At 37.1% G+C, this 19,852-nt stretch overlaps 1 protein-coding gene across 1 annotated transcript in view; it reads right to left on the bottom strand.

Moving 5' to 3' along the window:
• Positions 1-636: 636 nt before the first annotated feature.
• Positions 637-19,852, bottom strand: part of CUNH8orf34 (chromosome unknown C8orf34 homolog) — a 375,736-nt gene continuing 356,520 nt past the window's right edge. Inside the window, exons 12-14 of the mRNA XM_069100085.1 lie at positions 19,266-19,768; positions 17,189-17,236; positions 637-745 (exon numbers count right to left, since the gene is read on the bottom strand). Of these exons, the coding sequence (XP_068956186.1) occupies positions 644-745; positions 17,189-17,236; positions 19,266-19,768 (653 nt within the window). The 3' untranslated portion in view covers positions 637-643. The remainder of the gene's footprint in view (positions 746-17,188; positions 17,237-19,265; positions 19,769-19,852) is intronic.

Raw genomic sequence — 19,852 nt, 5'->3', positions numbered from 1 at the left:
GTATAATGATAATAAAATTCAAAAATCCAGTCAGAACTACTTCTTGATGATGTGATAGAACAAGCAAAAAATCAGGAGACTTAGGTTCTTGTCCTGGTGACATTATTTCCATTTCAGTCAGTACTTTGGCTTCACCATCAGACCAATACAATTCACTTCAATTATCCTTTTGATATTTGGGAACTGTGGTATTTAAAGATCCTTTAATAATCATAATGTATCTTCACAACCCTATTAAAATATTTTACAGATTACAGACTTTCCAGATTCACTCTTCATATGACTAAATTATAGGCTATTCAGGGATGTGAGTGGGGGAGGGGGGAAAACTCCATTTTTTTGAGGTTGGTGCCAATTTCCAGAAAGTTAATTCATGAGTGTGGATGAACCTGACACCACAATTAAAACTTCATTAAATTGAAATTTATAGGGTCCAACTATTGTCTGTTTTTACATGTCCTCTAATCAAGTTTGTTTGTGGTTTGGGGGAGTTTGTGTATATATGTGTGTGCATATGTGCATTGCTGTGTATTTATACATGTATCAGGTGTCTGCATGTGTGCATATTTACATGATAGCTGTCGATGGCCATGCGAAATACATTTCCTCAGGCAATGTGCCTTGTGCCAACAAATCACAATCTCTACTCACATTTATCTTGCTCTGCTTCAACTCCTTCACTCTCAGTGTCACTTGGTAAAATCCATGGCTGATGAACAAGCTGCAGATGTTTCAAAGTATCCTCCTGCCAAAGAGTGAATTCATATTAGATACAATTGTACAGGAGAACCAGTAGTGCATACGAGTGAATATTTTAGGCTCCATATACCAAGCACTCCATGCTTTAATTACTTTCACATCACAAATTTGCCTTTTACTCTAAGCTTATTTTGCTTTTTGAGTTTACCTTTTAATAAGATTTAGAGACTTACCATGGGGATAAAATTCTCTGTATATGTTAATTCCTGAATTAATATTTTATGTCTTTCCTGGTATTCATTTTAGAAGCATAATTATGCTAATTCCATGAATATGCTATGAAATTTTCTTTATTGTCATTTGGATTCTTAACTTCTACAACTGGGAAATAGCTGAGTCCTAAGGGAGCTAAAACATCATCATGCCAACTCCCTTGACTTATATGTTTTTGAAGAAACCCCCTTTTAAATTCCATGATTTTTTTTCAATGCACCAAATATTTGTTGAGTCCCTACAACGTGTCAATAGTATGCTGGGGTGGGGAATCTTTGACCTCAAGGCCACATGTGACCCTGTAGATTCTCAAGCACAGCCCTTCACAGAACAAAGGAAGTTTGGATTCAAAGGGACACACTTGAGGACCTAGAGGGCCACATATGGCTTTAAGGCCACTGGTTCTGCACCCCTGGTATAGAGGAAGAGTACACAGGAATATAAAATCAAAGAAAAAAATAAACTGTTTTCAAGGGACATGAAAGATATCAGCCTCTCTGGTGAAAATGTTTCAGATTGGGGACTGGTAGGTGCTGGTAAATGCTGGTAAATGTGGTGTCAGATTATACAGAGTAACAATGCCAAAGAACTCAAGAAACATTGGCAAAAGGTGCAGTTTTTCATATTCAGAAGGTCTGTCTTTTATGTGATATCAGTATGAGTTCTTGGGTATCTTGGAACTCAAAACGTCTATGATTCTATTCATATTGAGTCATAAAATATGACTCAAAACGTCTATTCCAGGGCGTGAGAATCTGTAGGGAAAAAAAAAGAGTGGCTAGGGAAAGACGAGAGATGTTTTCAGCTGTGCATGTCTTTTAGTCATTTCCAGTACCTATGGATTACTCTCTTAATTAATTCCCCTTCTGGTTGTGCTTCTGACTGTCTAAACTTTGCTGCTATGACTCAGCTGCCTTCTCTCTCTGGAACATCCCTCTGCTCCTCTGGTTCCCTTCCTGGATGTTCTGCTAAGTCTGGGCTTTGCCATCATGCCTACGTGCAGGTACACTTTCACTTGCACACAAACTTTTCAGCTGCCCTTTAATATGTTGTCATCCCCCTCAGAATGTAAGCTCCTTGAGGGCAGGACCTGTCTTCCCCCCCACCCCCAGTATACTTGTGTCCCCAGCACTTCCTATACTGCCTGGCACAGAGTAAGCATTTAACAAAAGAATGTTGTTTATCTGCCTTAATGAATATTTGTTGTTGCTGATAAGGATGATGAGATTTGTCACGTGTCAGCACTTGTATGCGTGAGTTTTCAGCATATAAAATGAAATTTCTTCCAGGTAATTTCTATTTTCTTCACTAGCATTCTTCATTATAAAGAAAGTTTTAAAGAGATCTCAAAAGATAGAAATCCTAAAATAGAAATGAAGGATGAACAAAATAAGATGCTGATTGGTGATTCCGTAAAATTTGTATATTTTTAAAACTTCTGTTCATTAAAGTGAGTTGGGAATCCAGATGACAACAAAAAACAATTAATGTAGATTTCTCCTGGACTTTGTATGATTGTATTTTTAAGATGCCTGCCAAGTGGACATTAAAAATATGTCTGATGATGGAAATTAACTAATCAGCATCTTGGGTGAGAATCTGAGCATATGAAAAAGAACTTTCATAAATACATATGTGTGTATAATATTTCATATATTATACACACATATGGATTTTTATTCTCTTCTTAAATACAGCAAAAAATAAATATGCCTTTTCATTAGTTAGATGCCTCCCTACCTCCTACCACTACAGGCCCTTAAAAACTCCCACTTCTGCCCCAGAACGCTTTCCTATTCAATGACAATACCCTCATCTTCCACAGGGATGAGGCCCAGAGAGGAAGGAGATGGGATAAGAAGAAAAGATGGTAAGAGAACCCTTCTGACCCTAAACCATTTGGGTGGGTGTAGGAGGGCCCTCCCCATAAACAACCTAGAGAGAGAATTAAAGGGACAGGAGAGACTGGGACATTAGAAGATAAAAGGCACATTCACTCTGAGGCAGGGAGGCTCTCCTCACCATGGAGTGGGGTAGACAGAAGACGCCAAAGTCCTGAAGGATCAATAATCATGGAGAATAGTCAGTGGGAAGTGGGCTTGAAATAAAGGTTAAAGGAAATTAATAAGCAAGCAATTAAAACCATCTTAATGAAAAAATTATGTACTTTTTTTTAGATAATTTGAGGTATTTTGAATATTAAGATATGCTTTTAGGAGCAGAACCAAGATGGAAGCATACAAGCAGGAAATTCCATGAGCCCCCCCCCCCCTCCAAGAACCACCTCAAATACCTACAAAATATGACTCAAAACAAATTTTAGAGCTACAGAAGCCACAAGGTGAAAGAGAGAAACAAATCTCCTGCTGAAGGAAGCCTGGAAGGCCTACAGGAAGGGTCCACCACATTGTGCTGGGATCAGATCATAGTCCCAGAGCTGCACAGTTTTGGCCTCAGGGTGCCCCTGACCAGTGGTGGCCAGAGCAGACTTCAGGAGAGTGAATCACCAGCAGCCATGGTGGCATCCATTGACTTGACTCATAAATGCCAAAGAGCAAGTAAAAAGTCAGTTGGGAACTATGTTGGAAAGGAAGGGCAAGGTTGGGCACCTGCCCCTGGGGTGAGAGGTGGAAGAGTCCTGGGCTGTAGCCACTGCTCAGGCATGGCTGCCTCCAGAGCTCCTAGCCTGCAGATCTTAGGGGGACCAAGTGACCATTCAGAGGGTAATACCTCTTGCTTTAACCTGCTAGGGTGGAGGTCCTGGGGTGTTTGGCCAGTGGGCCAGAGCTTGTGGGGGTTGCAAAGAGGGCACCCAACTAATAGCTACAGCAGATGCTAAAACCCCAGTATCTTGGGACAACGCTCTCTCCGTTCTGGAAGCAGAGTTCTATGTGGCAAAGAGCTCAAAAGTCAAGTAACTGACTGGCAACATGAACAAGCAGAGGAAGCAAAGCAAGTCAAGTAATAAAACCTTAGATTCCTTTTTTGGGGGGACAAAAAGGATCACAGCATGGAAAAGGAGGAAGATAAAGAAGTCAGAACTCCTGCATCAAAAGCTTCTAAGAAAAAATATGAATTGGTTACAGGCCATGGAGGAGCTCAAGAAGGATTTTGAAACTCAAGTAAGAGAAGTGGAGGAAAAATTGGGAAGAGAAATAAAAATGATGCAAGAAAATCATGAAAAGCTAGTCAACAACCTGAGTGAAGAAAATAACACCTTAAAAAATAGACTAACTCAAATGGCAAAAGAGGCCCAAAAGGCCAATGAGGAGAAGAATGCCTTAAAAAGCAGAATTTGCCAGATGGAAAAGGGATTTCAAAACCTCACTGAAGAGAACACTTCCTTCAGAATTAGATTAGAGCAAACAGAAGCTAATGACTTTATGAGAAATCAAGATACTATAAAACAGATTCAAACAAATGAAAAAATAGAAGGCAATGTGAAATGTGTCATGGGAAAAGCCACTGAACTGGAAAATAGATACAGGAGAGATCATTTAAAAATTATTGGACTACCTGATTAAAAAAAGCCATGATCAAAAAAAGAACCTAGAAATCATGCTTCAAGAAATTCTCAAGGAAAATTTCCCTGATATTTTAGAACCAGAGGGCAAAATAGAAATTGAAAGAATTCACTGATTCTCCTCTTGAAAAAAATCCCAAAAAGAAAACTCCTAGGAAAATCATAGTCAAATTCCAGAGTTCCCAGGTCAAGGAGGAAATATTACAAGCAGCCAGGAAGGAGCAATTTTACTGTTGTAGAAACACAATCAGTATAACATAAGATCTAGCAGCCTCTACATTAAAGAATAGAAGAGCTTGGAATATGATATTCTGGAGGTCAAAGGAGCTATGACTAAAACCAAGAATCACCTACCCAGCAAAACTGAATATAATGTTTCAGGGTAAAATATGGTTATTCAACGAAATAGAGGACTTTCAACCATTCTTGATGAAAAAACCCAGAATTGAATAGAAAATTTGATGTTCAAATACAAGAAGCAAGAGAAGTATAAAGGTAAACAGGGAAAAGAAATCATAAGGAAATTATTAAAGTTGAACTATTTACATTCCTACATGAAAAAATGATAACTGTAACTCAAGAGACTTTTCTCAGTATGAGGATAGTTGTGTGTGTGTGTATGTTTATTTAGGAGGGTATATGTGCATATAAATACATATGTGAGTGTGAGTACCTATATGTACCAGTATACATAGACAGAGGGCACAGGATCAGTTGATTAGGAAGGGACAATATCTTAAAAATAAAATTAAGAGGTGAGAGAGGAATGTAATGAGAAAAGATACAGAGAGACAAAATAGGGTAAATTAGCTTATATAAAAGAGGCAAGAGAAAACTGTTATAATGGAGGGTAAGAGTAGGAAGCAAATGGGAATGGGTCAACCTTACTATCATTGAATTTGGCTTAAGGAGAGAATAATATACACACTAAATTTGGTAGCTTACCCTACGGGAAAGTAGGGGGGAAGGGGATAAGATGGGGGATGACAGAAGGGAAGGCAGATTGGGGGGGTTGGGTAGTTAGAAGCACACACTTTTAAAAAGAGATAGGGTTAAAGTAGAAAATAGAATAAGTGGGGGGCAGAATAGGATGAAGGGTAATACGGTCAGTCTTTCACAATATATCTACTATGGAAATGTTTTGTGTAACTACACATGTACAACCTATATTGAAGTGCTTATCTTCCCAGTAGGGGTGGGTGACAAGGGAAGAAGGGAAAGAATCCGGAAATCAAGTTTTAAAATCAAATGTTAAAAAAATGTTATTATTATTATTTTTACATGTAACTGGGAAATAAGATATATAGGCACTGGGGTATAGAAATCCATCTTGCAGGGCGGCTAGGTGGCGCAGTGAGTAAGAGCACCAGACCCGGAGTTGGGAGGAGCTGGGATTGGTTCCAGCCTCAGATACTTAACCCCCACACAAAATAACTGACCGTGTAACCTTGGGCAAGTTAACCCCAATTGCTTAAAAAAAAAAAAAAGAAAAGACATCCATCTTGCCCTACTAGAAAGTCAGAGGGGGAATGGAAGAGGATATAAGAGAGTAGACTGGGGGAAGGCGTATTCAGTAGGATCCCTATTTTGGGGTGGTAGGTAGGGGAAAGACAGGGATAAAATTTCTAACTCAAAACCTTGTGGAGATGAATGTTGAAAAGTAAAAATAAACAAACAAAAAAACCCAAAAAACACAGGGAAAAAAAGATAGACTTCTAGGGTGTCTCTAAGAATTTTCAAGCAATGGGAATGCTTTTTTCTTTGTGTAAACATAATTTCATACTTTCCTTTGCAAAATACAGAGACCTATGAAAACTAAAATTAGTTAAGACAGAGAGAAAAGCAGTTCATCCAGTTAGGTTTAAGGCCACTGGCTCTTTCTCTAGATTTTCTTTAGTCAGGGAGTGTAGAACATGAACTGAAAAATCACAGACTCTCAGCTTCTTCATATTATACTGGGCCTCCACCTCTGACCAGTGCTGCATCTCTAACTCAGGCCCCTGAGGGTGTGATTGGTCACATGTTCATCATAACAACTCAGACCTGCCCCATTGCTTCTTCCTAACAATATTCACACCAAGTTTCTGTACCCAGACCTCTGTCTCCCATGGCACCCCAGCTCTACTCTTTATTCCTTAGCCATCTGCTTGGTGAGTCTGACTCAGATCCACCACAATGCCACTCCCTCATATTTTCTACTTCTTGCTTTATCTATGTTGACTGAAACACCCCATCCTGGCCACCTGTGAGTAAGGTGAATTTTATTGTAAGTAAGGTGGATTTTATTGTGTGTAAAGTGAATTTTTGTTATTGTTTCTTAGAGTTCAGTTTCCCAGGATCCATAGCCATAACAATCTCTTAATCCCAGGTATTAGATATGAGTTTCCACAGTTATGGTCCAAATCATCTCCAACATACTTTCGCAGCATTATATAATGAAAAATAATATAAACATCCACTGTGGCTATGCAGTGAGATACAGGGATGGGGATATGTAAACTTGTGAGGCTATTATAGGCAATATGCCTTCTTTGTCTGTTGCCCTATAAAGCAGGTGGGCGCTGGTCAGTGAATGGGGAACTGTAGGGTTAAATGCACAAATGTTGTGCATGCCTCAACTGGCCCCCACTGAGGCTTGAGGCGATGTAGGGGATGCACAAGTAGTGCAACTGACTGCACTGAGACATGGAGATAGCTGCCTCCCCTTCTCATCCACCCCTACAAGAAGGGTAATTAGGGAATGGTGCAGGAGTTTGTGCTCCCATTATCAGTGATCTTCTGAGAAAACTAGACTTGACTAAAGTGAGATTATGAAGCTCTTCTTAGTGTCTTTCCTGTCTGACCAGATCAAGAGTGAACCTGTGCTAGCAGCCCTCCTGTGTGCTGTATTTATTTGTCTTATACCACCCCACAACTATATGTATTGTCTTCTTCAATTAGAATGTAAGCTCTTTGAGGGCAGGAGACTAACCCTAACCCTATCTTGCTTTTTGTGCCTGTCTCTCCATTGTCTGGCACATTGTAAGTGCTTAAGTGCTTTTGCATTTATTCATTCAAAGGGTCTCGTAGGCAATTTGTTCCAGCCCAAATCTAAATATAATTCTCTTCCCATATAATATTCATTAGAAATAAGTACTGATAGCTTCCTCCAACAAAATGGGTTCCTGCTGGATACCTAAGAAACAAATACCATAATCTCCTAGTCCAGGAAGTTATAATCTGGCCACTTGACCTAATGTTTATTTTCATGTTTTTGTTACTGTTTTAATCTGGAGTTATTTTTTTTAATTCATAATTTAGTCTAGTTTGTTGAAATGTGTCAGATGTTTCTTCCATCATGAGCTACTTTCACACTAATGCTGTGTATCATCATGGCAAAGGAATAAAAGGGTGAAGGAGAACCTTGGACTTGGAAGTCTAGCAGTAAAATTTCTGGTAACAAAAAGTAAGATGGCTTTCATTCAGGATGTCTTTCAAGAATAGAACATTTAGCTTTTCTTTTTTTTCCCCATTTTTGCACAATCACTTTGATGAAATCAAATTACTTAAACCTCCTTCTTGGGAACAGATAGGTTAGAAGTGATCGTGAAAACAAACAAAAGTTTTAAATAAAAGAAAAATCATGGTAAGTTATTTAGCCTTTGCACCTGAATACTAAGGCTTGCTTGTACCAGAAAAGATAAAATATGTAAATCTGTTGTTTTATTTCTCTCCTTATCCTAAGTAAGGATATTAGGCAATAGTAGAGATTTCTTTCCAGCTGTAATGGCTTTGTTCCTGAAGAGATAAGCAACATTCAGCTTTTCTGTTTATAGTGAGTTACATAAAGTACAAAAGGAAATATTAAATATCTAAAATCTGTAGGTTGGGAAGGATTTTTCTGAGTATTGAATTATTGGTTTTATAGACATAATAAAACTATTTCTGTCAGTAATTTTTCAAATGTTTTACTTCAATTTGCCCTTGAACAGAGAGAGTAATATAACACACCTGCTTATGTTCACCATGCCAACAGGCGGGCTTGCATGTGTGCAGGAACTCAGATCAGCAGACAACTTGTAATTCTTTTTGATAGGGGTCACAGAGCTAAAATCATGAACATTTAAAAAAACTTAACAGCTGACATGTTAATCTTTGCCAACTTACTAAAAAATTGTTCTGGGACACTCTTAAGCTGTGAAAGATTATAAATGTAAACTTTCAAAGACCAATGAACACTTTGGGCTGATATTACTATGAATTTCTTTTAAAAGTGGCTACTATTAATAATAGCAAAAACAAAAAAAATCAGAATATCAGTGTTTTAAGGTTTGCAAGACACTTTCCATATAGACTTTTGGGACACTGTATCTTATTTCAATTAAGCCTCACAAAACCCCATATTTAGGGACTATAGGTATTGTTAGCCCCATTTTAAAACTAAGGAAACTGAGGCTCAGTGAGGGTAAGCATCTTGCCTTTGGTCAAACAGCTAAGAAGTGTCAGAGGTGGGATTTGAACCTAGGCCTTATTGATTGCAGATCTAGTACTCAGCTTACTATACTTTGCTAGACCTTTTCCTTAATCACTGTGAATTGTAATTAATGAAACTATCTTGAGTATAGACATGCTAAGAACCTGAGACAGGAAGTGATTTATATTTCTGAGTCAGAATAACTTTAAAAAGTAATTGTCAGTATTTTTTAACCCACCTAGAAAGCTAATTCAGAGTCTTTAAATACAATCAAGAAGGTATTTGCACTACATGGGGCCAGGGATGTCCTTCTATGGCATTTTCCTGAAACATTTGCGCTTGGATAGTTTAAATCTGGCAAAACTAATTAGTGTACCTACCCACCTCCGTTTTGATTCTAAGTATGAAAATGATTTCATTGAAAGCTACCAAAGATCTCTTAAATACTAAATCTGATAATGTTGTCTCAGTTCTCATTCTCTTTACTTTTGATCATTCCTTCCTTATTGATACCCTCTCTTTCCTTTGCACTCCAGGACACTGCTTTCTCTTGGTTCTTCATTCATTTAGCAGACATTGTCACCCCACCCCTTAAACCATCTCCTTCTTGGGGTGTTTCTCCAAACTTACTTCCTGGATTTTCTATCTCTTCATGTGCTCCCCTGGAAATCCCATCAACTACCATATGTTCAATGATCATCTCTGTGAAGATTACTCCCAAATCTCTATATCCATCCATAATATCTCTACTGAACAGTAGAGATTCAACATCTTTATGACACATTACTAATTTCCTGTTGTACAGATATAGATCCACTTGGATACCCTGACAATATATCAAACTCAACATGTCCCAAACAGAGAACCTGCTCCTCCTTCAAAATCCCCTATTTCTGTTGAAGTTCCTATCATAATTCTTGTCTGCAAGATTCTTAACTGGAGTCATCCTTTTCTTTCTCCCTATATTCAGTTACTTAGCATGCCTTGCTGATTTCCTCTCCACAATATTTCTCTCATTCATACTTTTCTCTCCACTTAGACTTATATGGTTGCTACCTTTATTCAGGCCCTCATCACTTCCCTCTTGGAATTTCCTAAAAGTCTCTTAATTGATTTCCCAGCACCCAGTCTCTATGCTCTCCAACTTATACATCATGAAGCTGCTATAATAATCTATCTTCTTAATGTACAGGTCTATTTGGGTCACTCCCCTGTTGTACTAAGAAGGGATTTTTGATTAACACTTTATGGAAAGACAGGGTGAATGAAGTGACTCTTTCTTGGTTTCAGCTATTATGTTAACCATTGCCTGAACATGGACAGCTGAACTGTCAACAGTAGCTCAGTCAAGAAATGACTGCTTGAATCAGGGCTGGCTATTAAAACTTCTGTATTTGTATTACCCGCCTATATGACTCTTCAGTTACATACTCAGGGGTTATCTGAATAAAAGTGACCACCCTCTTTAGTCTCTTTGAAAACCTGACCTAAATTGAACCAATGATGCAGGAGATTCTCCTATAGATAGATTTAGTGGGTCTTTATCAAAACTTCTCTGCTAGAAGTTATCTTATCGCCATTTGGTGAATGATATTTTTTTTACTACAACATTATAGTTCTCACATCCCCGGAACTCCCAGAATTCAAAGTTAGACCTGGCATGGGAAATACATGCTCAGATATGCTCAGAGTAGTTAATTCTCTCTCCTCTCTCAATTCATCTTGTACTATACATGTGAGAGAGTGGATCCCCTCCCCCCCCAAACCTAATCACAAATCACAGAAAAGGGGCCAGATAAGGAAGTGTTAAACTAATTGTAAAAATGCATCCAGTATAGGTAATACACCTTTATGAGGTACAAATGAATCCTCTATGAAATGCAAATCAATCCCTTCAGTGAATCAGAACATAAGGTCAGAGGATAAAGAATGACATCATGTGACCCTGGGTTGCCTTTAAAACTAAGTTCAGTGAATCCAGGAGATAAACCGTAAGAGGAAAAAGAGAAAATACATGAAGCTACAGAAAGGTAAACTGTAAGATACTGTGTGGATTTGGGAGAGCAAAACAGGCAAAGGCAAAGTCCACAAAGCTCTGGGCCCATTGGTCATTAGGTACACCTAGACAGAAACTATGTTGCTGAAACACCTTTGTACAAGAGACCCCCAAGGTAATAATCCTCTCTCTCCATTTGATCTTTTTCATAGGACCTGAAACCTTTCCATCTGGACTTAGGAAAAGCCTATTTACCTTTCTTTGTTTTAAATTTTTACTTTGTCTCTATAAACAGTAGTAGCCATTGACATTTTCTTGTCCTTATTAAGAACACAATTGGGAGAAGGTAACTGAAGGGCAACTGTCCCCAGAGCAAAGATAGAGATGAATCTAAAAGTTGAGATGGTTTGTAAAGCAGTCTCTGAATGGGGGCTCAAAGCTAACAAAAAGAATAAAGAAAATGGAAGTGTTTGTACTTAAAAACTCATCTAGGCAATGAGTCAATAGTAGTAAATGGGGGGCAGCTAGGAATGGTTGAAAAGACATGATCAATACCCTCACCTCGTCACTGCTACTACTTATGTACATGTCATATTTCCTAACATCTAGTAAGATGTAAGTTCCTTAAGGGCAAAAACTTTCCATTTTTTCTTTCTATATCCAATGCAAATAGTATATCCATTATGCATAGCATGTCTTGCACATTATATTCATTTACATTTATTGAGTTTTTTAAAAATCTTAACATTTCAAGATGTATACCAGATTAATGGGACAAAGTTGACAAGTCACCACTCATATTTAATACCATATAAACAAATCACAGAAGCATAAATTTAGAAGTAGAAGGATCCTTAGAGATCATCTAATCTAATAACTCTAAAAATGAGAAAACTAAGACCCCATGGAAGTTAAATCACTTGCCTGGGATCCCACAGCTAGTAAATAGCTTGAATTAAAACTGAGTTCCTCTAATTTCAGATCTGTCCCCTTAACCTGCTGCCTTTTCCTAGGATAGACAAGGTAGGAAAACAAATACTGGCACTAAAATAAATCTAAGCCATTCTGGCTCAAATTACCTAGACTCCTATTTTTTTTTTTATGAAATAGAACAAACATTTTTAGAAGCAAACTAGTATACTAAATCCCATTAGACTCAGTGTTTTTACATTATACTTCTGTAATTCAAGGCCAGCCCTAGCCAACCTTCTAGAATTTTTTAATTCAATCCAACAATCATTTATTAAGCAATTGTTGTGTGTATGTGTGTGAGTGTATACACACATATGTATATGTATATATTACTTTATTAGGCAAAAGGGGAGATAAAAATCTTAGATGATACATGGTACCTGCACTTATAACAGAGCCCTGTAGAGGCTTATTACATTTACACAAAAAAACTTTTTCTTTTAAACTGGACTCATGATTTCATCATTATGGGAAGATCTGGATGAGGAACTTTCTCTACAAGACAGATTAACATTTGTTCTGCAACTTAGAGTTTTAGCGATTTGTCTTACAACAAATAACTCATACATCAGGAATCTATGATTTCATAATCACCACCACCAATACAGATTACAACCCCTACAACATTTAGCAATTCAATTTTCATAAATTACTATGACTATAAAAAATCTACCATTTGGTGACCAACCTTCTGGTGACATACTTCTCTGTACTTGTCTAGGTAGGCTTCCAGTGACAGACATATAGTCCATCATCATTTGGGCCTTACCAGGAGCCTTTGTAGTGCTGTTGAACCTCCCAGACCTTTCATTGCACTGGAAAGCAAAAGGGAGAAGAGAGTGCCTCACAGAAGGTAGGGATGGTTAAGAGTGTCAGAAGATGCCTAAAGGTCAAAGAGGATGAAGTCTAAGAAGAGGCCTTTGGATTTGGTGCTAAGGATGTAACTGGTGAGTTTTAAGAAAGGGATTTCAGTAGTAAAAGAAGAAACTAGATTTGATGGGGTCAAGGAAGTTATAGACTATTTTTTCCCATGACATTTGACATAGAAGGAAAGGAGATGGAAATGGTAATTGGATAGGGTAGAGGAAGCCTTCCTTTGTATCCCCACAGTGTCCAGCACATAGGAGATGCTTAATAAATGTTAGCTAACTGACTGACTATGGCATATTTGTAAGCAAATGGGGAAAAGTCAGTAGAGAAGATAAAAATAAAGATGCAGGAGAGGGAGGTGGGAATGAGGATATATTGATAGCTGGATTTGTGTTCTGAAATAGTTGGCAGGGGATGGATCAAGGGCACACATCAAAGGACTGCAAGGAGCAGAGATAACTTTTCCCAAAGAAAGAAGAAAAGAAGAGAAAATGTGTGGTGATATGAGAAGTTTTGGAGGCTGAATTCATGGCAACTCCTATTAGATGGTCTCATTCATTTAAATTAAGTAAAAGGTATTATCTGGCCCAAATGTATAAGGTTATCTTATGGGTACAAACTTGTGAAGAAAGAAAAACCTTTTGAATTATAAGTATGAGAAATGAGATTTTGAAGAATAACTAACCAATTACTTTAAACAAACAGCAATAAAAATATTTACTTTGATATCTAGAACTTTATAACTTATTTTGCTATTTGTTTCCTAAACTTATAACTACATAAAAATTAAAAAATTTTAGAAATATTTCTATAATAAAGTCAATCTTGACAAAACCAGATTTATGTATCTGTAGACAGATTGCCCTGATTCCAGTCAGGTTCTTCCCAAGTCCTTCTCTGTCGTCAGTATCAATCAAAAATACATAAGGTAATAATAGATCATAAGATCACAGAATGATAACTCTAAAACTTGATGGGACCTTAAAGACCATAAAGTTGAATTCCCTAATTTTATTAATGAGGGAAATGGGGCACAGAGAGATTAAGTCACTTGCCCAGAGTCCAACAGTTAATAAGTATATGTTAAATAGTCTCTATAAAATGGGATAATACTTGTCCTATCCTGCCCTAATCACCTCATATGACAACAGTGTTAGGAAACTCGGATGCTATAATGTGAACATGCTTTGGAAATTGTGAAGCAATATACAAATGTAAGTTACTGTTATTACACAAAGTTCACATGCAAACAATTTTGGGTGAATTGTACTGAAAAGTAAAAACCTTTTCTGACAGGGAGTTATTAAAAAAAGTGTGATGGGGCATTTAAGTGACTCAGTGGATACAGCTCCAGGCTTGGAGTCAGAAAGACCTGAGTTCAAGTGTAGCTTCAGACACTTACTAGCTATGTGATCTTGAACAAGTCACAACCCCAACTGCCTTGAAAGAAAGAAAGAAACAAAGAAAGAAAGAGCTGATTATGGGACTAGATGCCCTGGGTAAGCATCAAGTCCCAACTTTTTTTTTAAGTCTCAGTTTCTTCATGGCCATAGAAATACTTGTATTTCTTACATGTAAATTATAAGATAATACCCGTATTACCTTAGAAGAATAGAATTATCTATGTAAATCCCTTTGCAAACTTAAAATACTATATAATAGCTAGTTAATATAATACTATTAAAAATAATATATTCATTTCATTAAAATATGAGCCAAATCTAACTTGGGATTTTTACCAAGTCATTATCTACCTCTTAGCACTGATTTGAGCCTAAACAAAAGTTTCCGATTTTATGTGTTTACAGTTGTCTCTCTATGTGAGAATAAATCACAAAGGAGAGACTTTGATCAGAATGGAGATGTCCAACTTGCAGCAGGTATAGAAAGAAAAGAAGAAAAATAGAGGCTTGCTGCATTGTGCCCTTAGCACAATGGCACAGAGAGGGCATGTAATATACATTTATTGAATAACTGACTGAGTTGTAGAATGTGCTAAATAAAAACAAATGTTTACCAAAGTCAGTTTTAGTGAAAACTGGCAGGCTCAGAGTGGGGGAAAGCATTTTACTTTTAGGTTGATTTTCATAGCATGGGAGAAGACAAACTAGGGTGAATAATGCCAAAAGACACAAAGACAAGAGCAGGCCAATATGGTCTCTGCGGTTTATGACTGGCACTGTCACAATAGACTTTGAGATGTGTGTATGCAATATTCAAAGCATTAATGTTTGTAGACAGGAAATAGGGTATTCCAAATTCATTCATTATAGTTTTGTTGTGAATGATTATCATTTGTTAACTTAATTACTGACAATAACTGTCATTATGGAAAAATATTGGGTGAGTTCAGGGATTGAGGGAAGGAAAGAGAGCACTGAATCATTCACACATACTTGGGAAATGTAAGCACATTAGCTTGCTGGAATGACTATAAGAAATTAAATTCATCCCAGTTCCTCCCCTATAACAAATAATTATCATCAAAAATTAAAATAAAAACAAAACTTTAGTAATTTTGCTAATAGTTACTCACTATTTTTTTTACATTCCACCAAACTTGCTATTTAGCCATGACTTATTCAAGCAGTTGTGTTCAAGGACTATAGAGGGGAATCCTTACCTGATTCCAAAGGAAAGGAATTGTTTTGAAAAATCCATCAGTACATGATACAGATTTGTGGGACATGGAAGAATATAAAGCCCAACTATTATGCAATGACCCAGGGAGCCAATATGTTCATAATTCTAGGAGTGGGATTAATTTCCTACTAAAAGGGCTATGAGTTTGAATAGCAATTATTCTTTAAAAAACAAAAACAAGACAAAAAACCCAACAACAAATACATGTACTTCACTCAACTCATTCTTGTATATTAAGAGGGCAATTTAATTACAGAAAAAGACCTAAGGTCATGCAAAGATTCTCATTCTCTCTCTCTCTCTCTCTCTCTCTCTCTCTCTCTCTCTCTCTCTCTCTCTCTCTCTCTCTCTTATGTACTTTTTTTTGACTGGAGTAGAATCTGCCCTTTGGCAGCGGACCAGCTAGGTGACACACTGGTTAGAGTACTGGCCCTGGAGTTAGGAGGACCTGAGTTCAAATCCAGTCTGATCCTGGGTAAATCTCTTAACCCTGTTTTTGCCTCAGTTTTGTCATTTATAGAACGAGCTGGAGAAGGAAATGGCAAATCACTCCAGTATCTTTGCCAAGAAAACCTCAAAAGGGATCACAAAGAGTCAGACATGACTAATTAAACAACAACAGCTGAGTCAAAGCTGGATGAATAAGAACTATGAGGCCTTCACAGTGGGATTCTATTAATGGAGCACCTCTGCTCAAGGCATCTCAAGAGAATCTGACATATCCCCACCTCCATGTAATTAATCACTACTTTTCTTTAATATTTTCCCCATTTTCTACATCAAATTATTATCAACTCTATGTCCTATCCAACTTTTCCTATTTCTAACTTGTTATCCTTTTCTCTTTTTGTTCTAGCTTAACTTAAGCCATTTATATAGTTACTCTCTTACTTCCACTGCAAGCTCTAATCTCTATCTACTTGCTAGAAAGGCTTCATAGGCTCCAAATTGGAATATGGAAATCTGTCACTGAAAGAACTAAACTTTTTCTTCTATTCCTTGCCTCAAGTTGATACTGATCATGTCAACACCCAAACTTAAAAGCAAACATTCCAGAATGGAATAGGCCAGTCCTTATGACAATAAATGAGTCTTGATACAATTAGTTTTCCTTGAAAAAGTGTTAAGAGGAAAACAACCACTAAGAATTCTACCTCACCAGACAGAGGAAGTTCAATTCCACACTCCTCTCCTCTCCAAAAAAGTTTGTTGCTTTATAGCCACCCTTCAAAAAAAACATGTGAAGACATTTTCTCTGACTTTCCAACCCAACATCCAATTTAGTCGGATGACTGAATTAGGGCAAGGGTAGTGGGTGGTGGAAATATATAACAATTATTGTACATCTTTGAAGCCTCCAAATTCTTTATTATAGACATTCAAGCAATAATTGGAGAAAAAGGAAGGAAGGAAGGAAGGAAGGAAGGAAGGAAGGAAGGAAGGAAGGAAGGAAGGAAGGAAGGAAGGAAGGAAGGAAGGAAGGAAAGAAAGAATATCCGATTATGTGACTAGCATTTTGGTTATTAGCATGATTAGTACTGATAATAGCTGCAATACAGAATACCGTTATGATTTAATACAGAGGGGATTTCATTAGGGAAAATGGAGCCTATTACTTTTGCATTTCTTCTGGCAATTGATACTGCTTGTGATAAGTATTATTTATAACACGTGGGCAGTGCCTGCAAACATTAAGCCAATGAATTGAATTAAAAGAAAGTGTTTTTAGACTGCCTTACAAATCTCCCTTAAAACTCACATCTTCCATGAAGTTTTTCAGTGAGAGTCCCCTACTGGAGGCTTCTCCCTAAAGGCAAACAGGAAGAGAGGTTGAAAGAAAAGTCAGGAGGCTGATCGAAAAAGAAGAGTAACAAATTGAGTGGTTCAGGGGAGAATTGGGGAATAATTCCTCCCCTTCAAAACTTCCTCACCTCCTCAGCTGGTACACATCTGTGTTATGATAGCAGTAAAGTAATTTAGTATGTCCTCTCACTCTGGAATAAATATTAACTCTTTCATGATCATAGAACATCTTTTTAGGGCAGAGTGGTTCTCAAGTTCTAAGTTACACCTAAGAGGCACTGTCTAAACTTTAACACTTGAATAAAAGTTTTTTGAGACTAACTTTATAAACATAAAAGTCAGATTTTGTAAATAAAATATTGTTAACTCAATGATTAGATCAGCTGCCTTGTCGCATATTATCTAAAGCTGAAACATTTTGAAGAAACGAAATATGATGTAAGGCTGTTTTTCCATAAATTTAAATCCAGTAGATACGTCCTAAAAGTTAACAGACAAGATCAGTTTGGGAAAAAAATATATAACATGTTAATAATATCACCATTCCTCTATTATTATATGGACCCTTTGCCTTCAAAATGGTGTTTTAATAAAATAAAAAATATTAGAACTCATATGGATTATATGTTTAGATAATGAAACTTTTTATGGGGACAAAAAGTTATATTTTCAGTGTGAAATATCATACAATGCAATGTCTGCTAAGTATCCTCAGCGGTGCCTTTACCTCACCCCAGGTCATTTCCAATAACAGGTCACATTTCTATGGTTAATGAGGAGTTACATGGCCCAGTGGATATAGCACTGGATTTGGAATCAGGAAGACATCCTCTGGAGTTCAAATCCAGCTCCAGACACTTATTAGCTATATGACCCTAGGCAAGTCACCTAACCCTGTTTGCCTCAGTTTCTTCATCTGTAAAATGAGGTGGAGAAGGAAATAGCAAACCACTCTAGTATCTTTGCCAAAAAAAACCCAAAATGGGGTCAAAAAGAGTCACACATGACTGAAAAATTACTGAAGAAATATTTAAAATAATAATAATTTGTATTTTAATAGATTTTTAATTTTTTTTCAATTAACTTTAGTTTTTTTTATGGTAAGGTCTATAAGTGTCTCCCAGTAATGAAAGTAACTCTTCCAGTGAATCCTGAGCACCAACTCTGCAAATTATAGTGTTAAAAAAGAGTTGCTTGGAAGATCAAGGTTAAGTCAGTCAAGCAGTTACTTAGTATCAGTCAAGTAACACTTATTAGGAGCTGTCCAGTGTCACACAGTTAGTTAGCAGAGGCTGGTCTTGAATTCATCTTCCTGAAAGCAAGGGTGGACATCTGAGAAAAGGTTACTTAGTGCTTTGCATGTATGATTTCAATTGATCGTTATGATAACCCAAGGAACATAGATCATTAGCCCCATTTGATAAATGACAAACTTGAGGGCCAGAGAACATAAGTGACTAATTTAAAAAAACATCTTTCACACACACACACACACACACACACACACACACACACGGGCAAAATCAGGACTAGATTTTATCCTGTATTTTTGCGTCTCTCTATTGTGAAACTAGAAAAATTTATCTAAAAATACATTTAACTTTAATTAAACCATGTATGTATCTGTGTATGTGGGAGAGATTGTGTGTGTGAGAAAGAGTATTACACTACATTTAATAAGGGAGAGATGTGTAGTTTCTCCAAATTAAAGTAGCAATTAAAGGATGCTTCAGTTTTTAAAAAGTTAGAATCGCTGGTCTAACTATCGATAAAACAGTAGCATCTTTCCAAGATTTTTGGCCTCCATTAGCTAAAAAATAAAACGAATATATTGTAGTTGTTATGTTTCTGAGCATTTCCAGCTCACAGGATCATTTTTTAATAAGATGTGGAAAAGTACAATGTATTGCACTCATTTCGACCAAAACACAAGTTGTTTTGGAAATTCAAACACAAAAAAATTCCTTATGGTGTGTAGATTTTTTTTTTTATTATAAAACAAGAGGCACAAAAAAAAGGAAAAGAAAACTTACTTCAGATAAACTGCTTCTCAGAGTTGTACTTGTTAACTTGTCTCCACTTATTGGAATAACTAGCCCAGAAGGAGTGCTGAGGGCTCTCCCAATTTGGCTCTTAGATGGAACAGACTTGCTCCTTTGAATATTAATAATCCTTTCCTTTTTTCCTTGGTTGCTAGGGGTAAGAGGTCGAGACAACAAACTGTTTGGAGTTACAGGTCTGCTTCCTGGAACTGTCAGAGTCTGAGGCCTGTTTGTCTGGGCTATAAGAAGATGAGGCCTACTATTTGAGATACTGGAGACCGGTACTCTGCTGTCAACTGAAGGAGGTGATTTGTTTCCCTGGATCTTGAGCTGAATGATTTTCCCTGTTTGGCTGGATTCTGGAAGTCTTGTGCTAAGGCTTGGTGATGACTGGAGATTTCCTTGAAGATCAGATGCAACTGAAATATTATGCATACTGCTTGGACTTCTTGCAAGTCTTCCTTCTTCCCACAGTGCAAGGTCCTTTTCAATATCTACATCAGAAAAAAAAAAGTATCATCTTCTTAAAAGGCTACACAGATTGTCATCCATAAATTTGTTGAAGTGGCAAAGATGAA

Source organism: Petaurus breviceps, unplaced genomic scaffold, assembly GCF_028583685.1.
Source record: "Petaurus breviceps papuanus isolate PSGF00001 unplaced genomic scaffold, PetGlider_PUasm1.0 38, whole genome shotgun sequence".
Taxonomy (NCBI): Eukaryota; Metazoa; Chordata; class Mammalia; order Diprotodontia; family Petauridae; genus Petaurus; species Petaurus breviceps.
Note: the sequence above shows the minus strand (reverse complement) of the source record. Positions and strands in the feature narration are given on the sequence as shown.